Source organism: Apteryx rowi, unplaced genomic scaffold (genome assembly GCF_003343035.1).
Source record: "Apteryx rowi isolate R43461 unplaced genomic scaffold, aptRow1 scaffold_564, whole genome shotgun sequence".
Lineage (NCBI taxonomy): Eukaryota > Metazoa > Chordata > Aves > Apterygiformes > Apterygidae > Apteryx > Apteryx rowi.
Genome location: NW_020450832.1, coordinates 45,691 through 69,231, shown reverse-complemented (window position 1 = coordinate 69,231; position 23,541 = coordinate 45,691). Strand labels below are relative to the sequence as shown.

General features: G+C 57.8%; 3 protein-coding genes across 6 annotated transcripts in view; 1 reads left to right on the top strand and 2 right to left on the bottom strand.

Annotated features, from left to right (window-relative positions):
- Positions 1 to 382: 382 nt before the first annotated feature.
- On the bottom strand, positions 383 to 7,054 carry TEPSIN (TEPSIN, adaptor related protein complex 4 accessory protein). Its single transcript, XM_026081999.1, has 13 exons — positions 6,948 to 7,054; positions 6,495 to 6,567; positions 6,110 to 6,201; positions 5,828 to 5,921; positions 5,536 to 5,603; positions 5,309 to 5,387; positions 5,072 to 5,143; positions 4,213 to 4,419; positions 3,586 to 3,760; positions 3,059 to 3,172; positions 2,722 to 2,800; positions 2,318 to 2,452; positions 383 to 1,871 (listed from the first exon to the last, which is right to left on the bottom strand). Exons 1-13 carry the CDS (start codon positions 6,987 to 6,989, stop codon positions 1,368 to 1,370), a joined length of 1,734 nt encoding a protein of 577 aa, XP_025937784.1. The 5' UTR covers positions 6,990 to 7,054; the 3' UTR covers positions 383 to 1,367.
- Positions 7,055 to 7,448: 394 nt separating this feature from the next.
- NDUFAF8 (NADH:ubiquinone oxidoreductase complex assembly factor 8) lies at positions 7,449 to 8,442 on the top strand. The gene is made up of 3 exons (XM_026081987.1): positions 7,449 to 7,594; positions 7,880 to 7,990; positions 8,209 to 8,442. The coding sequence occupies exons 1-3, from the start codon at positions 7,514 to 7,516 to the stop codon at positions 8,227 to 8,229; spliced, it is 213 nt and encodes a 70-aa protein (XP_025937772.1). The 5' UTR covers positions 7,449 to 7,513; the 3' UTR covers positions 8,230 to 8,442.
- Positions 8,443 to 9,439: 997 nt separating this feature from the next.
- SLC38A10 (solute carrier family 38 member 10) overlaps positions 9,440 to 23,541 on the bottom strand; it is a 40,681-nt gene continuing 26,579 nt past the window's right edge. For 2 of the 4 annotated variants that reach the window (XM_026081966.1, XM_026081968.1), the window contains 6 exons: positions 17,893 to 18,063; positions 17,112 to 17,591; positions 16,414 to 16,536; positions 13,290 to 13,469; positions 11,783 to 12,950; positions 9,440 to 10,666 (listed from right to left, as the gene is read on the bottom strand). In XM_026081966.1, the coding sequence (XP_025937751.1) occupies positions 10,522 to 10,666; positions 11,783 to 12,950; positions 13,290 to 13,469; positions 16,414 to 16,536; positions 17,112 to 17,591; positions 17,893 to 18,063 (2,267 nt within the window). In that variant the 3' untranslated portion in view covers positions 9,440 to 10,521. Of the gene's footprint in view, positions 12,951 to 13,289; positions 13,470 to 16,413; positions 16,537 to 17,111; positions 17,592 to 17,892; positions 18,064 to 23,541 lie in introns of all 4 variants that reach the window. The other 2 variants (XM_026081969.1, XM_026081967.1) reach the window with 2 other exon arrangements.

The following is a 23,541-nucleotide window of genomic DNA, read 5'->3' as shown; positions in this document are numbered from 1 at the left end:
GTGGGGCAGGCAGAGCTATGGGGCAGGGGATATCTGTGGGGCAGGCAGAGCTATGGGGCAGGCAGTTATGGGGCAAGTGTACCTGTGGGGCAGGCAGAGCTATGGGGCAGGGGTATCTGTGGAGCAGGCAGAGCCATGGGGCAGGGGATATCTATGGGACAAGTGTACCTGTGGGGCAGGCAGAGCCATGGGGCAGGGGTACCTATGGGGCAGGCAGAGCTCGCTGCGGCAGCAGGCCGGGGCAAGCGGCAGCAGCCCCCCACGCCTGGCGCCCCGCAGCCCCGAGCCCCCCTCCGGGAGGGCAGCCCAAGCCCCCCAGCACGCCCAGCCCCACAGCCCCCCTCCCCACAGCAAGGCCAGAAGGAAGCGCGTGTGGGTCCGTGTGGGTCTGCCCGGCGGCGCAGTTTATTCACAACATCCCCGCAGCGAGCCCCTTCCCCGCACGTGCCTCTCCCAGCCCCGGCCCTGCAAGCCGGGCGCGAGGGGGCAATGCTGCGAGAGGAGAGGGGCGAAGTGGTGCCGGTCCTGCCTGCGCGGTCCCGGCCGAGCGGCACAGGGCCRGCACCGGAGCAGGCCAAGGCCGCGTTGGCCAGGGGGTTTCCCCCCAAAGTGACCCAAAGCTCAGCCCGGGGTGGGTGCCGGCGGCAGGTGCCAGCGCGAGCAGTAGACACGTGGAGCCGGYGCCTATGGCTCCCAGGAAACCAAGGCGCTTTGGCAAAAGCCCAGGCGGCAGCTAAGCCACGGTGCCGAGACCCAGGCGGGCTCCACCTCGGTGCCTGCAGGACCATGCACGCGCCCAGGACGTGCAAAGCTGCGCGCGTGGTCCTGCCACCACGCTGGAAGGGGCCCTCCGAGACCGACACCCGGGGGCCCTGGCCGCTGCTAGGCCTGCGTCCCCTTAGCGTGGGCTGCTCCGTGACGGGACAGGTCACTTGCCCACGGGGACAGGAAGGGGAGACAGTGACGGGGACGTTATAACCCTATTAAAGCTCTGGTACCAGAGGCTGTTGCAGACCCTGTACCTCCTTGGCATCCTGGAAGTCGCTGCCCCAGCTCCCTCTCCCTCGCCCCGGTGGGGCTGTTATTGCAGGGCTGCTCAAGGATTTTTTCCCCAGGGTGCGGTGGGGAAAGGTGGGGACGATTGGGGACCGTTTCCCTGCTGAGGCTTGTAGGTCAGCAGCTGGGCACCCCCAAGGGTAGTGTGGAGAAACACCTGGGGGGCTCCTGGAGGGGCTGTGCAGCCTGGCGGGGCCATGCCCTTAACGGAGACCTGGCGGGACCCGAAGGAAGTCGGGCCCCAGGCAGGAGGGAGGGTGAGAGCCCCCAGCGGCCCACGTCCAGCAGCCCCAGCAGGAGCGTGGTAGCAGCTACATGTTGAGAAAGGAGAAGGCAGACGGTTCCCTGCTGCACTCCGCATCTGTCTGACTTGAAGCACCAGCATCCCCAGGATGGGACAGTGTCCATGGCTCTGCGGGGGGAGAGTCCTGGGAGAGCACCAGGCCAGGACGGGCCACCAGCTCCATGCCGGCAAAGAGGGACAGGCTCCGGGAGGGTGCAGCAGCACCTGCCGTATCCCCTGGGATCTCTCCCAGTCTGCTCGCTGCCTCCGGCTTGCGGGGACAGGTTGGCACTGTGACACCGGACTGCTCCGCTTCCACCCCCTGCTCTCCCACGCAGACCGGTGCGGCCACGGGGAGCGGGGCTACGCTCACGGGCTTGAGGATGCTCTCGCCTGTCAGGGGCGGGATGTCCGTCAGCAAGTCCTGGGTGCACTGGGCCGAGCCCGCGGCGAGGGCGGAGGGGTCCGCGTCCGGTTGTGAGCTCTTTGGCGAAGGGCAGCCTCTGCACAGAGCCTCGAACTGCCGCAGGATCTGGGAGGAGAAGAGGCAGAAGTTGGGAGTCAGCGCAGGAGCGGGAGCAGGGCCCTGCACTAGCACCTTTTCCCAGACAGCGGGTCCTGGGTGGCCCGCTCCAAAGGAGAGGGGCCATCCTGGGAATCCCTCGGGCCCCCCCCGGCCTGCCTCCGCTGCAGCCAGCTGGCAGAGCAGCACCCACTGCACCCTCCCGGGGAGGTGGCAAGATCAGCCTTGTCYGGGAACAGCATCCAGCCTGGGGAGAGAACTTTACAGCTCCCCGGCCCTCTGCTCCTGGGAGGAAAGGGGCAGCAGCACAGAGCAGGCAGCTAATTCCTGCCTGTCTGGGACATGCGCAGCAGAGCCACCCCCAAGAGCTGGCAGTGAGGGGGTGCCTCGAATGACAGGCAGTCCCGGGGATCCCCTGCATGGGGAAGAGGGCACAGAGACGTCCCAGGAGTCACCTTCGTCGCTCGGTTGGCCACGGGGCCGGGGCTGCCTTGGCTGAGCTGCTGCAGGTGCTGTCGAGTCATTGCAAAGATCTGATCCAGCGAGAGCAGGTCGGAGCACATGAGGGACGAGATGGCACACATGGACCGCTGCAGGGAGGCGAGAGCTGGCTGAGCCTGGGCACGTGATCAGAAACACCCCGTAACCTGGCTTGAGGGAGCTTCCCCACCCACCCACCTCGAGCAACAGCTCCAGCACCCGTTCATCCACCCCGCATCTGCAACCCTTCATGAGCCCCTTCTTGGGGAACTAGGCTGGGGCTCGGCAGCACAGGCCGGGGCGGATGGGCAACACCAGCAGCCCCGCGGGCGTGTCCCGGCAGCACCCCGGGGCCAGCTCAGCCCCTGCAGGCACTCACCATGCGGACGCTCTCGCTGGGGTCCTCCAGGGCCCGGCTCAGCAGCTCCAGCACCACCTCGCAGTTCAGCAGCCCACACCTGGTGCAGGGGCAGAGGTTACAGCCAGCGCCCCACGCTGCCGGCCACACGCAGCACCCCGAGCCCCAGGAGCCGGCGTGGAGCAAGCACCAATCCTGCCCAGGAGCGTTTCAGCCCCAGAGCTCAGGGCCAAGGCAGCCAGGAGGGCGAGAAGGGATCGCACCGACCCCTGATGCCAACGCAGCGCTGCCTGCCTGGCCCCAGGGCTCCAGCCCCGCAGCACCCACGCTCCCGGGCGGAGACGCGTCGGGAACTTACTCCTTGACAAAGTGCTGCGCCTCCTCCCTGGTCAGGAAGACCCTGGCGCCGCGGGTCAGCGCCGTCACCAGGCTCACCTCCCGCACGCAGTCACCCAGGCTGTCAGCGTCCACCCTGCACCGGGAGAGGGTCCAAACGTCTTGGCGTGGGCAGGGGCCAGCCCCGCTCCCTCCTGGGCTCTGCCCCACCAGCGGCTCTGGGAGGATGCACGGGCCTGGCAGCTCCACGCTCCAGCTCTCCCCCAGCTCAGACCCCAAAATCCTTCTGTGGGCTCAGCTGCCGCCCTCCTGCCTTGCAGAGGGTCCCTGCCAAGGTGGCTTCCCTGCCCCAACCGCCTCACCCGCCCGGCCAAAAGCTGCCCCGTCTGGGAGGCAGAACACCCCAGGAGGAACACRGCTCGGCAGCTTCAGAGGACTCCAGATTAATGGTGTTGAAAGAGAGGGCATGACGTCTGGACACACGGAGATGAGGAAACCATCTCAGAAGGACTCGGGGGAATGGGAGCTTGCCACACTCCCCATCCTCACCTCTCAGCCACGTTCGCCAGCTCCCGGCTGGCCCCGGAGTGGCTGTCGCTGCCCGACTTGCTGTAGGAGTCCGAGGTGCGGCTCAGCTCGCCGTTCTCCTGTGAGGAGTCCTGGGAGCTGTGCCCGCTGTCCGTCTCTTCCCAGCCGCCCCCGGCCAGCCCTGGCTGGTGACTCACTGCAGGGAAAGGAGCAGTGAACCCTGGAGCTGAGGCCTCACTGCTCCTGCCTGCTCCAGCGGTCAGGACGAGACCGTGATGGCTGCAGCCCCATCCTGRCAAGCAGCCCCGCTTCACACCGGAGCTGGCTGTGCCTCAGAGCCATGCCAGGTATTTCCAGGAGTCTCTGAACCGTGCTGGGAGCTCGGGAAAGGAACTGCTTGGCTCTGTTACCACCACACAGGGCCACGGAGCAGCCGAGGGACAGCATCTTGCTGCCAACCATAGCCAACCTCCGCTGTGCCCCGGCCAGGAGTTGGTTCCCCTCCAAGATCCATCACTGATGCACTGATCCCAGGAGGAGCCTAAATGAGCCCTGGCAGGGTCCCCCAGCCCCAGTCCCTTTTCGGGATTCCTGCCAGCCTTCCCCACAGTCGACGGCCGTCCCAGCCCGCGCGGGAGGGCGACGTACCTCGGACGCTGTGTGCTGCCGCGGCTGCCGGCAGCTTGGCGGATCCCGTCGCGCTCCTCCCGGGAGGGGGTGCCGACACGGGCTGGTAGGCGTCTTCGTGGAGCTCCCTGCGACGCAGCCGGGGCCCCTCCTGGGAGGGAAGCACAGCGTTGGCCACCGCTTCGGCCGCTCGCTGGATGGTGCTGAGCAGGGCTTCACCTGTGGAGGCTGGGCAAAGGCCAGAGCGTGAGGCGCTTCCCAGGGGAGCCCATCGCAGGCCCCGGGCACCGAGCCCAGGCACCCACCGTCATCCAGGACACCGCGAGGGAACCAAGAGGAGAGGCTGAYGGAGGGGAATAGCCCTGGCAGCCGCACTCCTGGCGCAAACAGGCCACGAGAGACTGACTGGCCGGACAAGGTGGGCAAGGGCGCTGTGCAAGGAGCGGCCAGACCCGCCCCCCCGCAGCGCGGCCCACCCCCAGCAGGGATTTAGGGGGAGGGGAAGGTCTCCCCAGCTCTGGGGAATGGGGACTACCAGCACCTGAGAGAGGAGGTCCCATCGCTGCCTCCTCTCCAGCTGCCTGGAGCACACRGGCAGCTCCCAGGGGAGCTCCCCGGACAAGCCATCAGCCCGAGCTGGCCTCCCGCGTCCCATCACCTCTCCCAGCAGGGAAGGGCCCTGCAGAGCCCTCCGCTGCCAACCGCACGACCGTGCCGCCAGCCCCAGCGGCCACGAGGCAGCTTGAAAAAGGGGAGAGCTACGAGAAGCCAGAGGGCGGGCTGGGGCTCAGCAGACACATGAGCATGGCTGACCCAGCGCAGCACCAGGACACGCGGCGCGAGCAGAGAGCGCCCAGCTAGGGCTGCAGCTGGAGCTTACCGGCGCCGCTCTTCTCACTGCTGAAGCCGAATCCTTGCAAGGTGCTGCAGGGGCTCGATTTGGAGCCCATCCCTGGGGGAGGCACAAAGCATGTTCAGAGAGCACACGCATTTAGGGGGTCTCGTCTGCTGCTGCTCCTCCCCCTCGCACGCACCCAGCTCCATCAAGGCGGACGAGCACAGCACCACCAGCACAGCCCATGGGGGGGGGACGGGGCTGCGAGGGGCTGGCACTTACCTGCAGGAGGCAGGGGGCGGGCAGGCAGCGCAGCGGGCTGGGGGAGCAGAGCATCCGAAAAGAGAACGCTGGCCAAGTCCTGCGGGGAGAGATGGAGCAGCAGGGTGGAGGGAGCCGCAGGAGCACCAGCCACCCGGGCCCAGCCCGAGCTGGGGAGCCAGAGCCGCCCCGGCGCTCCAGGCCCCGATTAGCACCCTGGGCATGGAGGGAAYTGGGTGAGCACTCACCTGCGCAGCCACCCGGACCTTCTGGTTCAAACTGTTGCCATGGAGGGGGTCTGGGGGCCCGGCGAACACTGCAAGGCACAGGTTGGGAGCGTTGGGGGACGCCCAGCTCCCAGGCACAGAGCAGGTTTGGGCAGGGACACAGGAACTCAACACCCTGTGCCAGGCTCTGCAGCCTCTGGAGCAGCTCCAGGGGCAGGAGTCGCTCTGGGCTCCCAACCCAGCCAGGCTGCGGTTTCCAGCACCACGCAGGGCCATTCCCCCCTCACCTGCCCTCAGCTCCTCGCCCCGTTACCTGCTGCCTCTCGGATGAAGGCGGCATTCCTCTTCAGCTGCAGGATGAACTGGGGGGAGCCCTGAGCGCACGTGTGCAGCAAGATCTTCAGCACCTGCAGACACAGGYCTCAGGGGAAGAAGGCCGAGCCGCAGCCGCCCGCCAGCCCCACARCGATGCCCACACGCCGGCCCATCGCCCTGGTGGTGCCAGCCCAGCGCCAGGGCTCCTTCGCGGCTGGGGCAGCCCTGCGGCAGCCGGGGGAGCCACGCGGCAGCCAGCCCGCGCTCGGCCCCCGCCTACCTTCAGCTTGACGTGGCAGGAGTTGCTCTGCAGCCGGTTGAGCAGATACTCCAGGAGGCACTGGCTGCTGCCAGGGGACTCGTGGGAGATCTCTGGAGCAGGGCGTTAGGGAATCTGCTTCCACTGCTACTGGGCCGCACCCGAGCGCGCGGGCTGGAGGAAGCCAGGCAGCCGCCCTGTCGCGTTGCTCACGYGCCTCCCCTTGCCCCCAGCCCCAAGGGCTGCTCCAGGCTGAGCCCCGTCCCTCCAGCCCAGCTTGGACGCTCTCCCTGCGCTGACCCCCTGGCTCGACTGTGGCAGCAGCAGCGCCCAGCCCGGCCCCGGGCCCCCACGGCGCCCCGGTGCCGCCCGCCCGGGCCCCAGYGGCAGCGAGACGGAAGGATACTGGTGATCTCCTCGAGCAGGTAGCCGGGGCAGGGCGCGTCGTCATCCGCGGTGCCCTTGAGCAGCGTGGGCAGCTGCGAGAGGAACCGTGTGAGCGGCGCAAAGTGACGCCGACACCCGGGCCCGACCCCAGYCCAGGCCTGCCCTGGCTGGGCCGCGGAAGCCCACCGCAGAAGCCCACCATGGAAGCCCCTCGCAGTGACGCCATACCGCCCTACTGACGTCACAGCCGCCCCCAGTGACATCACAGCGCCCAGCTATGGCGTCAGAGCAGAAGGGCGGGGAAGGGGTTGCACCATCCTCAAGGGAGACCGGCTTTAAAGCCAGGCCAAGGAAGGGGCCCACGCTGTGGGGAAGTGCGGGGATGACATCACGCCTGGCGGAGTGACATCACGTCTTCAGGCAACCCTCCCCCCYTCCCGCCCGGCCCGGCCCGGCCTCGCCCGGCCCGTACCCGGCTCAGGAAACTCAGCCGGTCCCGCAGCGGCGCCGCCATGACGCTCCCGGTACCTGTCCCTGCCCGACCTGAACACGGCCTCGAAGCTCCGCCCCCAAGAAGGCGCCACGCGCCAATGAGGGTGCGAGGCGCCCTGACTCAGCCAATCAGAGAAGAGGAAGGGCGGAGCTCCGGGAGGAAGTGTCCCACGAGACTGACGCCGGCAGAGACTGGGCGAGAGAGCGGAAGTAAACAACCGGCACCTTAGCCAATCAGAACTGCCCGCTGAGAACGAGCGACCAATCAGATGAGGGCAAGCAGGCGGGTACTACTCACAACCAATCCACGATTTCAGAAGGCCAACCAAGCCAATCAGAGAAGGCCGAGGGAATGACCTTACATCGGAGCCAATCATAGGGCATATATTTGACGGACGGAGCGCCTGACCTATCAATGAGCCCAAGAGGGGCGGGCATTCGGCGGCGCCCAATGCGAGAGGCGCCGGCGCTTTGACGAGCAGGGGGAGCGGTCAATGGGGGCCTGCGCCATCATGGCGGCGCCCGGGGCGTGAGGCTGCGGCGGCGATGTCGGGCCAGGGCGTGTGGCTGCGGGCGCGGGCGCGGCTGCGGCGCTTCCCCGAGCTGCTCGCGGGCTGCGGGGAGCAGGTAGAGCCGCGGGGCACCGCCCCCCCGCCCCGGTCCGTCCCACTGCCGGTCCCCGCGCCCTTCACCCCCAGGCGGTCCCGGTCCGTCCCGCTGTCACCGTCCCCCCCATCCCCGGTCCGTCCCGTTATAGCTCCCCGCCCCGCGCGGTCCCGGTTCTTCTCGGTCCGTCCCGCTCTCGTTCCCCCCCGCCCCGGCGGCCCCGGTCCGTCCCGCTCTCGTTCCCCCCCGCCCCGGGGTCCCCGGTCCGTCCCGGTGCCTGCCCGGTTCCGTGCTCCTTCCCCGCAGGCAGCCGCCTACGGCCGGTGCGTGGCCGCGGCCTCGGCGGGCAGCGCGGAGCTGCGGCGGGACGCCTGCGCCGAGGAGTTCCGGGCGCTCAAGGACTGCTTCGCCCGGGCGGTAGGTACCAGGCCCCRGCCCCGCTGCCCCCCACGCCGCGGCCCCCGGACGAGACGGCCCCGAGGGCGGGAGAGCCTGGGCTCGCAGCAGCCCCCTTTTCCCTCCCAGGCCGGGAGCCACCRCAGTGGCCCGGAGCTGCAGCGAGGAGGGACGGGGGGGGCGGCGGGGCCGGCGGTGCTTCCCCCCCCCAGTCCCATCGCTGTCACTYCTCTTTGCAGGCAAAGACGGCAGTGAAGTGACGCAGCGGCCCGGAGCACGGCTGTACGGCCATGCGGGTGTCTGAGCTGCTGCGGCCGGGCAGCTCCAGCGCCCAGCAGGCAAAGCAGACGAAGGAAAGGGAAGCACTGGGTGGTATTTCACGTAACACTTTTCCTGTGTACACCCGTTTCTCAAACAGTGCGTGTAAATAGACGTTTGGAAAAATATTTTTAAAATAAAACTGCAAAATCAGAGTCAGTTTGTCCTTAAGTTACAAAGTAAACAGTGAAAGAGAGCCCTCAGCAGCTTGTTGAAAACCAAGCTACTGTCCAGCCAGTAGCTATTCCCCTCTCRTTCACTGCGGTACATAGAGCCAATGCTCAAACTACTCTATTGTTAGAACAAGTCTCTGGCATCTGCCTGCCCTGGGGCTGCTGGATTCCACCTCCCCTTTCCCTGAGCAGCCAGAAGAACTGCCAGGCTTAGAGGAAATGTGGAAGAGTCCCTGGAGAGACAGCCTTGACTTGCAGAGCAGAGATCAAAATCCTGTCCAATCCCCAACCTGGAAAGAGCAGGCTTACGGACACTTACACTAAGCCAAAGGAGAACTCCCTTCCCTTTAAATCTACGCTTCACAGAGACCTTTCCTTCTCCTTTCTAATCCTCCTTCCCCCAGTCTGGAGTCTCAGATTCAGGACTGTTTCCCAGCTGGATATGAGCTCCAGCTTTGCTAAAGAGCAAAGTTTCCTGTAACAAAAAAAACAGAAAGCACAGTTCAAGGTCCCAAACTCTGTGCAGGCTCTGTTAGAGCTGGTCACCATTTTGCAAGACAGAAACCAGCATACCTGCAAGTATGTAGTACTGGGTTAAGATAACAGCTGGGGGTCCAAGGTGCAGCACACTTAGGGAAGGAACCCAGCAGACCCTGCAGCCAGTTTTTGAATACTCAAGCTCTAATAGCAGCTATTAGTGCAGTTGCTTGATCCCATGAACATTGAATTAGATTTTCCTCCCAAAGACAGGTCCTGTGTTTGTGAGGGGAGGGAGGAGGATCACATTTTTACCACCTCTTCCACAGCAGCAGGGAAGGGTGGAGCAGAGAGAGGTTCAAAGAAAGCAGAAAGCACAAAGCCTTTTTTTCCTTAGGCAAAGTAACTCCCTGCAGGTACAGAGCACAGCAGACTCCTCTCCCTGCCACGGGAGCCACAGCCCCGTGGCTAAGCAGAGCTTACAGATTTCTTTTTTCAAACAAAGACGAATTCAAATAAAAATGCTTCAGCTTATTTTATTGACCTACACAGCTCAGCCTCCCCTCCGTCTCTCCCGCCAAGCACTCCACACCCAGTACAAACAGCTCCTGGCACAGAGAGGTAATGCAGCTCCCTGCCTCCTTCCAGCTGAGGTTGGCGATGCCCAGAATCCACGGCCATTTTCTGTTTCCATTTGCTGAGGAACATCAGGAGCATCTTTGGTCCTTCGTGTTCATGCAGGTGACTCAATGCCAACCAACTGCACGTCCCAATGCCCAGGGCAAGGAGCCTGTCCTCACCCTGCCATGCAGACACAGGACGTATGGGAGAGCCCAGGACAGACCCTGGTACCCAGCAAAGTGCGGGAAGCAGGGGGGATCCAGCTCCTYCTCCAGCTCCCTTTCACTTTATAAAGGCTCATTAGTGCAGCAGGGGACAAAGCACCAACCAGTGTCCCCAGCGCAGACTTACGTTAAGAAATGCGATCAGCAGTCTGTTGCCTTACCTGCACCCGACAGACGCTGGCACAGGACACTACAGAACGGTCCTCCTGCCACATGCAGTTCCAAGGATTCCCAACCATGTTGTTTGTGCTTTGAGACAGCGTAATGGAGAAGCTCACTTGTACTATGGAGGAAGTCCTGAGGGTTAAGGCTATGCCAGTCACATCTGAGACACACGTGGAAATAACGCAGATGGTCCTCATGAAGCAGTTCGGCTGAATCCGTGGCTGTCGCCCTGTGGCTCCGTGTCACTTTAATTGGAGATTAAGATGACATCCTTCAAACAACAGGCACACGTTCCAGACACATCGCGATCTCCGACTGCTGGAGCAGGCAAACAGGAGCAAAGTACCCAAGACCGAAGGCAGAGCCTTCCCCGGGGTGTTTACCAGAACCAGTGTGACAGTTCCACGTTTGATAACGACCCAGCCCTGGTCTGAGAAATCCCGTCAGATACGAACGCAGAGAGGCTAGTTTACCAAAGACACTTTGAGATACAGATATAAAAACCACCACAGTGATGAGGTCTGTAGACTCCAGGCTGGGAAATTTCAGCCATTCTAGTGAGAGCTTTGGGATTTTATTTCTTACATTCGCAAGTCAGGATTAAAAAAAAAAAAAAGGAAAAAAGGAGGGATGAATCACTGTCGTGGGAGCCTGAAACAAACCAGGACTTCTTCCCTTTCTTGCTCATAAAACACATTACTGGGGCGGAGTACTGACATCTATGGATGTAAAACACATTGTCAAATGGGCTGTGAAGAACACACAAAACAAACACGCTCCATCAAGTTACAGAGAGAAGAGGTAGGTATGCTTGAGCCAAGCCCCCAAGAACACCCTTTTAAGCCACGGTTTTTTGCTCCCAAATATTAGTCACTTCTTGCAGAAAGTCAAGCTGGTTTGGGGGCAGTCTGCAGCCCCCGGGTTGAGCTTCATAATGCACTTTGGACAGGAGAAGTCAAGCTTAAAAGCACAGATGAGAGTGTGAGCATCCGGAGAGGGTGGAGAGAGCAAAGCTCTGTTATTGCTAGTGTGTGGCCAACCAATTAAATCCCTGGGAGTAGAGGCAGCACAACAGCAGCAGTTGTGCCTGTTTAAGGCAACATTTCTACTAAACTAGCTTCCTAAACCACAACTATCCCCTAAACATGCAAGACTAACAGCTCCCATTTCAAAAGAAATACCAAAGCAATTGGCTCAGTCAGTCCTAAACCCATTCTGAATTGATGCACCTCCAAAGCAGAATAAAACTTTTCAAGAGGAGGTGTGCATCTCTCCCTGGTTCCCCTCTGCCTGCAGTCCCAGACCTCTGCTCCAAAGCCCAAAACAGGCTGGGCTAAGGAACCCAACATACTCGCCGGAGAAGCCTTTCCGAGCAGGTGGGTGAACTGCATGGAGAACTGCCTCAGTTCTGAAAGGGGAAATGAGAGCCAGATGGAGAAGGCAATTTGATACAAACAAAAAGTTGAAAAGGGACTTGAAAGCTGGCCTGGCAGGGAACCAAGTTAGATGGCAACCTCTGAAAGCCAGAGGACAGCGAGAGATTTTCTTTCACGGTTGCCATCTCCTCGGCCGCCTCTAGGCACACACAGGGAGGTGTTACCATTGCAGAGACTGGAGAAGCCCGCAGTCCCCTGGACAGTATTCACAGGTCCAAGAAGACCCCATGGATCAAGCACTGCATCCAACAAAGTGCTGCTGGTTTAGACTGACCGTTGTCTGAGCAACACTGGCCAAAAAAGCAGCTGGTTAACTTGAACCTTCCCTACCGAGCCCATCAGTGTCGTGCTGGTGGCCAACGCCCTCAGCCACCCACCGAGCGTGACCACCCCACTCACATGCTCCCGTCTGCCTGCGTCATCTGTTTGATCTGCCGGCTGTGGACCACCTGCTGAGCTCCCTCCGCAACTTGGTTTAACCGTGTCTCTAGAGCACTCCGGAGATCGTTTACTTTCACATCTGGCAGGGGATTCAGGCCAATGAAGACCCCCGCCCCCTGTGCAGCCTCCTCCTCCTCCTCGTGAGGAAGCAGGTCCCGTCTCCTCCGGCGGAGGTCCAGGTCTGCCTGCAGTTTTAGGTCCCGATTCGGTTTGACATCGTGGTCCAGCTTCTGGTCCCCACGGGCAGCCGCTCCTTTCTCAGGCTTTTGGGCAGCAGTGTCCTCAGCATCTGGCTTCTTCTCAGCCTCGTTTGAGAGGCTCACATCTGCATGCTTCTGCTTGTTCAGGAGACTTCCCTGAGGATCCTGGACCATGTCCACCATGTTCTCCCGAAGAGCTTCTTTCTTCACCTCCACTTTGCTAGCCAGGTCCTTCTGCAAGGTCTGCTGCAGTTTGCCATTAGCACCCTCACCCCTCTCAGCATCTGCAGCTCTCTGACGCTCCCGTACGTGCTGCTCACTCCCTGCCACGTTCAGTTTACTTGAGGAGTCCAGCGCAAGTGCCAGGTCTTTGGGCTCCACCTGACTCAGTGCTTTGGCTTTAAGGTCTGTTCCCGAGTCTCTTTCCAGACTCTTTCCTACTACTCCCTGAACTTTGGCAGCCCCTAACTGTTCTCTTTGGATGTGAGCTGTAGCTACTTCCACAGCTTTCAGGGAATTCTTCTCATGGATGTCTCTTCCAGCTTTGGCTTCATGACCTCCTAAATTCTCTGCCAAAGGCTTCTTTTCTAGGTGGTTTCTGGCTGCTGGAACGTGTTGGGCATTGCCAGGAAGGGGATCCCCATTCCCTGCAGCTTTTTTAACAGCTCTGTCTATCTTCTCTTCTGGCACCTTCAGATCCTTGGGAGGCACCCCAGGAATCTCACGCCTGTGCCCAGCCTCTTCCAGCTTTCCTGCAGTTCCTTTGCGCTGCTCTGCTGAGTCGGCAGGCTGCCTGCCCAGCTCCTGCGGAGGGTGCTCCAGCAACTCTTTACCAACCAGCTTTGCGGCAGCTTCTTGTTTAGCTCCCGGGCTGTCTTCCTCCTTACTCTTGGAGAGCGGCACAGCAGGCTCCTGTTGCATTTCCGCTGCAGAAGAAAAGTTAAAATGTAAAGTCTTTTTCTCATGATGAGTGACAGATTCCCTTCTCCCACCACCACATCCTGCACAACAGGGGAGAGAAGAGACCAGCAGCCTCAAGGACCGCATGGGAGAACGAGGTGAGCTGTGAGGAAGAGCATTATCCCTACGCACTGGAACACATGCGGGGGATCCCCACCTCAGAGGTCAGGGTCACCCAGACACGATCAGAAACGGCTTCTGCAGAGTGGATCCTGCCATGTGCCAGAGGGACCCAGCCTGCTTTTAAAGCTATTTTGAGCAGTGACCAACTCAGAAGCAGACACGCTCCTTGGCAATATCCTTACCTTGTTTTGGCTTCTCCTCTCCTCCCTCCTCCTGCCTTTGCTGGTGGATCTCCTTGTGCTGCTCTTCAATCACAGCCAGCAGTTTTGCTTGCTGATCAAGTAGCTGCTTTTGCTGTACCTGCTGTTCTTTGATCACCTGCAGCAGCACGGCATGATCAAGCAGTTTTGCCTGCCCTGCTTCTAAAAGAATATAAATAAATAAATAAGCAGGTGGAAGAAAATGAGACCCACTGAAAGCTGCAGAGCAGCCAGGACACACAAGGACTCTGGCATCACTCTTGCAGGGTTTGTTTCATCGCATGTCCTCCCTTTGGACAAGAGGAAATTCCCTTTTCAAATCCATGACCTAAAAACCTCACTAATAATCTCAGCACTGGAGCTACTGCAGTGGCTTTCCTCGGCAAGAGAGTCTGAGTCTGCAACCAGTGCCAGTTCGGCAGCAGGGAGGGGAGCACGTGGTACAGCTCTGCTTCTTGCACTGATGGCAATCACAGCGGCAGCGCTGCGGAGTGCCTTCACTAGGAATGATAGCCAAAAGCCCAGAATAGCTGCTCACTAACGCAGGTGCTAACTCAGGACACTGCTCTCTGAAAAAGTTATAGGTGGAGGGGTCAAAGCTAAGCTCTCATCATTAACTGCTCAGTGAGAAGAGCCAGGAAGAAGGGCCACAGAGCAGGCAGGTTTGCTGGGGGTCCCTGTGCATAGAAGGACAGAAGTCTGGTTGGCACAGGACCAAGAGGAGGACAGAACTGGCAGAAGTCAGTCAAGAGAGCAAGGGCTTCAGCTTCCCAAGGGAGGTGAGTTGGTTTTAGAGCTGCCTTGTTGCTTCAGGAAGCTCCAGCCCTGTTGCAGCTTGGCTCTTGACATCAGCCAGCCTTCTCAAACACAGATCACCTCTTTTAATGCACTATAAGGACTTCATCCCAGCTACACTGGGTCTCAGGTCACCTCCCACTGACCTGAGACACCGCTGCAATAAAACAAAACTCCACACGTCAATAACACACAAGGAAATCCTTGTCCATCGGCTCTACGCAGCCATGAAGACTCTCTAGAGCAAGTCACACAGAAGCGATGAGTGCATTTAAGGCCAAGCAGAAGTGACTCAAGTTGATTCACTTGCTGCTGGAAGCTACACATCATGGACAAAACATGAGTCCCAGGTCTGCACGGAAACGTTCCTGCATTTTCTCCTCTTGGACAGACACCCTGGCGTATCACATCCRGAGAGTATGAACTTGTGTGTCACTTGCCTCCCACACCAACAAGCAGCTTTTCTCCAAAACTCAAGGTGTTTCTAGAATATTATGCCCCAAAGGAAATAATGTCAAAATTAATAGCCTGTAAAATGCCATCTAAATTAAAAAGGGATGCTGTCCAGGTTAATCCTTTTCAAGTATGCACTGCCTCCCCCTGTCCTGCTAATAACCCACAAGGTGATTAAAGGGAAATATTTTCAGTTCACAGTAGAATGCTATTAACCAAGGGCCTCTGGAATTCCCCTTTCACTTCCATTTACAGAAAGCTAGGTTATGAGGGGGAATTCAGTCATTTCAAGAGAGCAATTGACTTCTCAAGATCTGTTTATTTTTTGCACTTTGCTCAGAATAAGCAATGAAAACAGAAGTCATTTCTACTATCTCATTTTCTGAGTCTGCCAGGCCCCAGCTCAGCATGGGAATGTTTGGGTTTAACACGCAGTAACCAAAGGTTTAATGCCAAATCAAAGCATTTCTCATCGAGAGCTTTACAAACACATGTAACTCCTATATTTGTGTAACACACCTCTTCCACACAAACAAAAGGCTACGCTAAGTCCCAGCTCTTCCTTTGATCTTGGGGAAAGCAGGCCTCAGTCAATGCTTTGACTAGATTTTAACAGACACTCTTCATAAGAAGCATCTTAATTATAAAATGAAAGTACTTGAGCTCGTACAGCCAAGGGCAGCTAAAACCGGAGCACAGCAACAACAGTCCCAGAGAGGCAACTGTTTGCAAAAGGCATGCATGGCGTTACAGGGCCTGCTGTCTTGTCTTGCTCCCGTGAAGCCTTTTCATTTTAGGTACAAAGCTCAGGCCTGAGCAGAGGAACAGAACAAGCCCAAAGTACCTTTAGGTGACATCCTCCTAGGAGAGCTTCCCTGGCAAGTCCAACACACACATTCAGGTGGAAAACCCCACACAAACTCAGATCCCCGAATCCTCCTTGAAATATGACAAGCCCTCACGGTCCATACCTGCTCTTAGCTTTTTACACTTGTTTTTTCAGTCCCATTGAAATGCAAAAGGAAAAGAAACCAATTAGGAAACCAAGATGTAACCACCAAAGAGGAGGACGATATGGTCCCTGTGTGCAGAGGCTGTCAGTTGCAATCAGTCTCAGGAGCAAATGCCCATCACGTCTGGACCAGAATACCAAGGGATCACACGAATGTGAACAGCCAAGGGACCCACGCTGCGTGCAGGCCATGAATCCTCAAGCTCTGGGTCCAGCCCCTCACATCCTAGCAAGGCAGAGGTTGAAGGCAACGTGCTCAGCCTGCGGAAGGGCCAACCACAAAGTAACAGCATCCCGGTGGAAACGCCTCGGAGAAGGGGAAAGGTGCAGATGGGGCTTCAAGGCCACTCCTCTGCACAGCTATATACCCCAGGTTTCCCCATGCCCTGCAGCCTGCTTCTCCCCCATGCCAAAGGCCCCAGGGCTATTGGATGATGCCCACAGAGAAGCACCATGCCGCTGGGTCCCCATTTTGCACAAGCCAGACAGTTTCACTCCAGTTGTGCCCTTATTGACTCAGCACTGTCTGCACTCGGGAGTTGGGGAGAAGACAGGCCTAGATTCCAGCGTGACTCACATCCTCAAGCAGGCCTTGCCAGGGACTTCACTTTGGAACATGCCAGCCTCTGCCGGAGGGCTAGGAGGCGTTAGCCCCGCTGGAGACAGGCACTAATTGCTGCCGTCGCCGAGGTGACTATGGCCTAAAGCTATGTGCTCACAAGAGCCAAAAGAACAGGCTGGCTGGCACGTTCCTTCTGTGGAGGAAAACCCTGCACTGATACCTCGGGCTCCTCGAGGGAGCTCGGCGCCCTCCCCTCCCTGCACACCCCAGGGCCCTGCACTCACCCTCCAGCTTGTTCTCTGCATTCTCCTGTTGCTTTTCCTCAGTGTTTCTGATCTCTCTTTGCTCCAGCTGTTGGGCCTGAGCTGGGTCTGCTCTGTCTGGGGGGGGCAGCTCTTGCTTTTCACCTGTGGACAAACAGACCAACAGACCTTTGCAGTTGATAAGGACGCTCCAGCAGCAGATGTTCTCTAAAATGACTCCACATCGTGTTGTCCCTCCCTGTCTAAGCCAGTGCAGTTTATATTCAACCTGATGACTGCAAGGGAAGTAATAAAAAAAATATTTAACAATCTTATAGACTCATGGCAGTGAGCCAGTGCTAACTACCTTAGCCAATTAAAATGCAAGAACTGTTCTAACTAGCTTTTAGATGGGCACTTAGCAATGTGTTACCTGTCAAGATCTCCCAGCTCTGTGTCCCCGGTGAGTTCGGAGACGCACAGGAACAGCATGGCACCTGACATTTAGTAGGCTAGCAAACAACTGTTTGACAGATATTATAGTAGCTGTCAAAGCCACCAGATTCCTCCTTTTCCCCAGCAGCTGCTGAAGGGGCTGTGCATACTCTCATGCTAATCTTGTGAAATTAAAAGGAATCACTGGGACGTAGGTGGAAATAACCAAATTGCCCAGTCGCCAGGGAGAGATTACAGGACAAGAGGAGAATTTGTACAGATCAGCCACAGCGGGGGGAGCTTACCAGGGTCAACTTCCTTCTCTACGGACTTTGCAGCCTCCTCTGCTTTCCTGGGTAGCTGGAGGTTTGGTTTCTCCTTGTCACCTGCAGCCTCAGCTTTCTTCTCACCGTCCAGCATGGCAGCTTGTGCTTTGGCTTCCAACACTCGTTTGTCTGGCTCCAGATCTTTGTATGGCGGCCTGCCATCCTGCTGCACGTCCACCTCCAGGACGTTCTTCAGATTCTTAACAGGCTTGTCAGTCCCTCCCCGCAGTTGGTTCTCAGCAATTGCTTCCATCCCTTGTTTCAGGCCAAGCGCCTCTTTCTTGGGATTCAGCTCGGCTGGCTCTTCCACTGCTGGCTTGAGCAGATTATCATTGGCTTCTCCAAGTGCAAGCTTGTTCTCATCAGATTCCTCCCGCTCCCGCCCCATGTCCACAATCACTTCGTCATGCGGGACAGGCGGCTCATGGCGATGCGCTTCTCCCACAGGCAGGGCAATCCCTAGGACGGATGTCAGACAGCGTTAGGGGGCTTGTTATTGATGTGGGAAAATAGCGTCCAGCAGGTTCACAGCATACGTGGCACCCAGCTACCTACTGCCCTTTCTCAGCTACCTGCACTTGCTTCCTCATCAAGAGGCTGCATTCCTAACAAGCCTCAAGAGCAGCGAACAATAAATCATCTTCAGTCTACAAGGTAAAAAGCAGAGATCGGGATCTTTACTTGAAATAATGCTACAGACTGCTCTAACATATGTCTCCCAACTCCAAAGCTGACATCCTTTCCCCAGATTCCTTTTTACCTTGATCAGGCCGGTCAAGCTGTACTTGTTCCTGTAGCTTTTCTGCTTCTTCATCTCTCTTGGGTACCTCCATGGGCACCTTGATCTGTGGCTGCTCCATCTCTTCCTTCTCATCCAGCAGCTTTGGTTTATCACGGTCATCCTCTGCCTCCTCTACCACCGGGTTCTGGTCTGTAAACGCAGGACAGTTAATTGAATGAAGTCGCGCACGGCTGCACGGTCAATCCACCAACAGGATCAAGGCAATTTCTCTGCCTGCCACAACCCTGTTTCTCCAACACAAGCCTAGCAGCTATTTTTCTTCCAGTGCTAGTATTTAGAGGTTGAGAGTTGTTGTTCTGGGGTTGGTCTGTTTGTTTTCCTAACAGTCACTTTTTACGAAGCTACTTAGCACACAAGCCAACGCCGTTTAGGTAGCCGGGCGTCGGGAGGGAGCCGTGTGCCGCTGCAAGCCCGGGCCACCAGATGGTAGCAGCGACCCGGGCTCCCCTGCTCACCGACACCGAAGCAAGGAGCACAAGCAAGGCTGGGGCCCGGGGCCCAGCAGCAGCCGCCAGGGCCACCCAGAGCACCCCGCTCTCCTCCCTGCTCCCACCTGCGCTAGGGGGGACTGGTTCGAGGCCTTTTTTTTTTTTTTCCCTCCTTCTCCCCTTTTTGTGCAAGAGCATTTGCTTTTGAATGATGAAACGAGCAAGGGAGGGAGGGAGGGAGGAGAGCTGCGTGACCCCGGAGAAGGCATCGAGTTTTCGGGAGAGCAATTAAACGACCATTGGGACAAACTCCCAAGCGATGTGGGAGATTCTCTTGATCTCTTACTTAAGAAATAGGGTGTTTCTGGAAGACACATCTCGGTCAAACAAGTTATTGGGCTCAGCACAGGAGTAACCATGAGGAATTCATGGCATGTTACAGGAGATCAGACAACAGGCTCTTCTGACCTTAGAGACTGAGAGAGCAGCTGAAGGAAGACCTATACAGGGCGCACATGTAGTAAACTCTTCCTCAGCAGAAAAGCAGTAAAGGAAATCTAATCGTTTCCCAGCACTGAAGTTGTACTGCAGATTGTTTTCCATCCAGCGAACTGAAAAAAATGTATCTTCTCTAACAAAAAAAAATTCCCAACTCTTCCCCCCATTTGTCCTCCCCCATGTGATTTCCTTTGGGGAATTAATTCTATAAACATCTTTCAATTTTCTCCTCCCCCTCTGCAGGGCTGGTGCGATTTATTACAAGATGAACTCATGGGAAAGAAGAGATTGCCACAACTTCAGCTGCGTGGGCCTTACCCAAGTTGGGAAAAAAAAGAGAACAAAATCCTGGCCCAGAGGGAGCCGTGCCAGAACTACCCAGCACTTGTCCAGGAACCTGGAATCTCTGGCCCAGAGCACTGCACCCAGTTGCGAAGGGACACGCACTCGGGCTGGCTGGTTTTCAAAGTTTCTTTGGTTCAATATTGATGACAGGAGGGGAAAAGGACTTGGATTTTCTGAGAAATTCTCGTCTAGTGCCCAAGGGTCTCTCTCCATTGAGGGACGTCACAGAGTTCAGCAAGTCAAGGCGGGACACTCCTCCTTTCAGGAAAAAACTGAATGCAAGAACCAGTGCCCACTCCTGGATGGAGGCCCTGGGAAGCAGGACACTGAGCCCTGGGGAGGGGAGGGGAGGTGCTCTGCGTTTTCTTGTACGGATGTTCCCAGCTAAATTTTGGCTTCATAGCAACAATCTATTTACTCTATTGGAGGAAAGTTTTCATTAATCGCTTCATGAACCAGGAAGACTGTTGCACTCAGAGAAGGCTGCATCTCGTCTGAAACATCTCACCTGAAACAAGGGGATCTAGAGCGCTGCAATACAGTCACAGCTGACTTCAGGTCCAGAAAGAAATTACGATCAGAGGTAGCCATAAAGCAAGACGATGTTCAAGAGCAAAAGAACAGGGAGAAATCTTTCCATGCAAATGGGAGAACAGAAGAAAGAAACAGAAATACCTCTGCCTTTCACAGCTGCAGTCTAGCCAGATGACCTAGTCAAACATGCACAGGGCTGTCCAACACACTGCAGCAGGTGAAACCACCAGCGTGTCCGGGATACAATTAAGTCACGGGGGGAGGCCCTGTTCGCAGAATCACAGAATGGTTGAGGTTGGAAGGGACCTCTGGAGATCATCTAGGAGCCCAAGCCCCCTGCTCAAGCAGGGTCACCTAGAGCACGCTGCACAGGATTGTGTCCAGATAGCTTTTCAATATCTCCAAGGACAGAGACTCCACAACCTCTCTGTTGCTGTAAGCAGCATCAGTCATAAATCAAGAGACGGCTTGTATGTTCTGCATTTTGAAAACAATGCAAGAAAAGACAAAAACAAAAACAAAACAAAAACAAAAATAAAACTCTCCACACCATAATAAGACAAAGTTGCCTCTAAGCCGTCATTTGCTCAGCAGGAAACAAAATTAAGTTCATCATCAGGGCGTGAATTAACGGCCTCTCACACTGCATGGAAATCTATAAGGGGCTATATGTGGTTTGCAGAGAACAATTTTGCTCAGGATGTGTAATAATCACTAACTGTCTAGTCGCCCTTCAGGTCCCTTTGGAGAGCGTTACAGTAATGCTGTGCCTCTTAATGTTTTATGAGTGGCGTTGGACTTTACAGGCAAAGGCTGAGAGGCTATAAAAGCTTCTTGGCTTACAACAACAAAATCTCAGCGTTAGGCACCAAGGAGGGCTTTCTTTGCCTTATGAGGAAGTCCAGACCCTCACTGCTAGCAGGTCCTTCCGAACCGCCCCAGCTTACGATCCTCTTTAGCGGCTCTGCTCACATTTACACGCAGGGAAGCAAAGGGAGCTGGCGGGGGAAAGCCACGGCTTGCTGCAACTGATTTGTGTGTGTGCATGTGCGCGCGTATGTGTTGTGGTTTGCCAACAGCCTCTCCAGGCTGCAATAAAATTTCATGATTAGCAACCTAAAAGCTTCCCTTCCCCCCTGCTCCTGGTTCGGATAGTAGCAATGGTCCCAGAAAGACATTAAATCCCTCCTCACATGGTTTTCATGTCGCTCTTGTCCACCGCAGTAGTGACCGTAGCCAAAAACCGTGTCTACGCATCCTGCTCTTTCGGAAGCAATAGCGAGGTTGGCCCCACCGTGCTTCTCCCGAGAGGACGGGGACGGGCAAAGGGAGCAGCGGTGTCCAGGGAGCTGCACGCAAGGACAGGGCACGGGCAGCGCTCTGCCTGCTCACAGAGAACACGGTTTCTGTCCTTCCCCTGCCCAGATCCTGCGTCACTTCTGCTCCTTCTCAGCACCGCTCTCCTCTGGAGGGTGTGACCCCCTCCAGTGCCCAACCTCAACTCCCTGCGGTCCCCGCATCTGCAAACCGTCCCGCGCCACCCTGCTTGGGACAAGGTCCACCCCGGGGCCCCCATGGGGCCAGAGCGCTCCCCCAGGCACATCCGTCTGCCGCTGCGGGCGCGCAGAGCCCTGGCAGAGGCAGCAAGGGAAGGCTGCTAGACATTTAACTTCGACCCTAATCTGGAAAATGAAAGACAATTCTACGATCCGTGCGTGGCGCACAGCGAAAGACAAGGAGCTCGGGGAGAGGCAGCCCTCCCTGCAGCCTGCCCGGCGACCCGAGCGCCTCCTTGGCGGCCGAGCGACGCTGGCCGCCGGCCTCGGGGCAGGACCTCTGCCCGCCAGCGCCGCAGCATCCGCCAAGGGCCAACAAGGGCCGTCGGGATCGATTTGTTCCAGTGCGGTTCCAGTGCCCAGACTTGCTCACATTGCTCCAGCGCAGCGCAAGGAAGCAACCCCACTTCGTAAGATCCACAAAAGGAGCGTCCCGTTACGGAAGCCAAAGGAAAGATGGAGATAGGGATCGGGAAAACCGCTGCCCTCGGACACACCGGGCACCTAAAGCCCCTCTGCGCCCAAAGCCAAGGCGGCTCTGCACCACGGGCCGTGCACAGCTCCGGCGCAGGAGCCTTCCCGCGGCCCCGCTCTGCCCATCTCCAAGGACGGGGAGCAAGCCTTCCGGCCCTGCCTGCGCGGCGCCGCGACGAGCCCCCCCCTCCCCGCCCCCAGCGGCTGAAACGGTTACAGATTTCACAAGGTTATCGAATGGCATCACTGAAATTAGTTCACAGTTGTCTCCTGACGCACCAGCAGTAAAAACGAACCCAAATTACAAGAGGCTGATAGTTCCTTTTCTGTGTCACAGGCACTATTAAAAGCTCTCTCTCACAAAGCACCAGGGAGAGCTGTAGCAGAGTCAAGCTGTTCCTACAGCTATTAGGAACCGCGTATAATCCACGTTTCACACATGTTTGGGGCTGCTCTGGCTAATAACGGAGCCGTCTCGGCTGGCGGGGACGCGAGCTGGATCCGAGCAGGTTTCTTTGGGGCAGATGCACGCGTGCTGCTGCGGGCGCGAAAAGCCATGGCACGGCGCCTGCCCGGCCCCGCACGCCCGCCGCCGGGCCAGCGCCGATGCCAACGCGGATCCAAGCTTCGCCCTCGTCCGTAAGAAGCGAGACGAGGGATGCAAGGGGGCGAGGGAAGGGGCGCACGGTCCCCCGGCTGCCCCGGGCAGCACCCCGGCCCCGGGAGCGCCGGCCGGCCGGCGAAAGGGCGCTCTTGCATAACGAGCGTGAATCAGGTCTTTGTTACGAGATATTGCACAACGCGAGAGAAAGAAAATGAAGCAGCAATGATCAAGTAAGGAGCTGAAAAATATTACAAAATCTTAATCCGCCCCATGAGACCCTCTAGGGTGCTTTCAAATACAGAGAGAAATTGCCTAATTAGCTTTTTTTTTTTTTTTTCAAATGGATAATTGCCTTCATGAGCTTTCACAGGCAGCTTAGCAAYCTTTTAACATACGCACACACACTGTATGGAACAGCCGAACGCTTCTGAAAGGGGTTTTATACCTTTCCCGAAGAGCTGCTGACAGTAAACCTCAAGCAATACAGGCAGGGGCTGTAATGGGCACTTGGGTGTCGTTAGTAAAAACACTATTCAGAGTTCGCTGGTCAATACGTGTTCACATAAAAGGGCAATGTTCTAATATTCATAATCCCAGGGCCCACAGGGCAGGGTTTTAATGAAAGTCTGTACAGTTCTGGTCTCCGCAACATCAAAGAGACCAATAAAACTCCTCTCACATGCTGACAGGCAAAAGTCAGACGGTGAAACGCAAAAATGGGAAAAGGCCCGGCCCAGCCCCAAGCTTTGCCTCAGCGAGGCAGCTCCGGCGGGAGCGGGCTGGGGGCAGGGGCGCGCGCACGCCCCGGCCCCGGGAACGTGCCCAAAGCGCGGCGCGCTGCACCCGGGAGCCGCCGTGTGTTTCTGCTAAAGCCTCRTGCGAGGAATAAGAAGCAGATGTGGGCTGACGAGGGCACCCAGGTGATGCGGGGCAGCCCGCATCCTGCGCGCCCTGAATGACAGGATGCAGCTGCCGCCGTGTTTTCCCGGCCGCAGGCTCGTACCTTTGCAAAACAAGGCCGGGTCGGGCAAGGCGGGGGGAGCCGCGGCGGGAAGAAGGGCACCATTTAACGCCTCTCATTGCTAGTCAAGCCGACATCCTGCAGAGACGCAGCGAGGCACGGCTCCAGGAGCGGCGCGGCTCGGCAGCGCCGGCGCGGGAGCGGGGC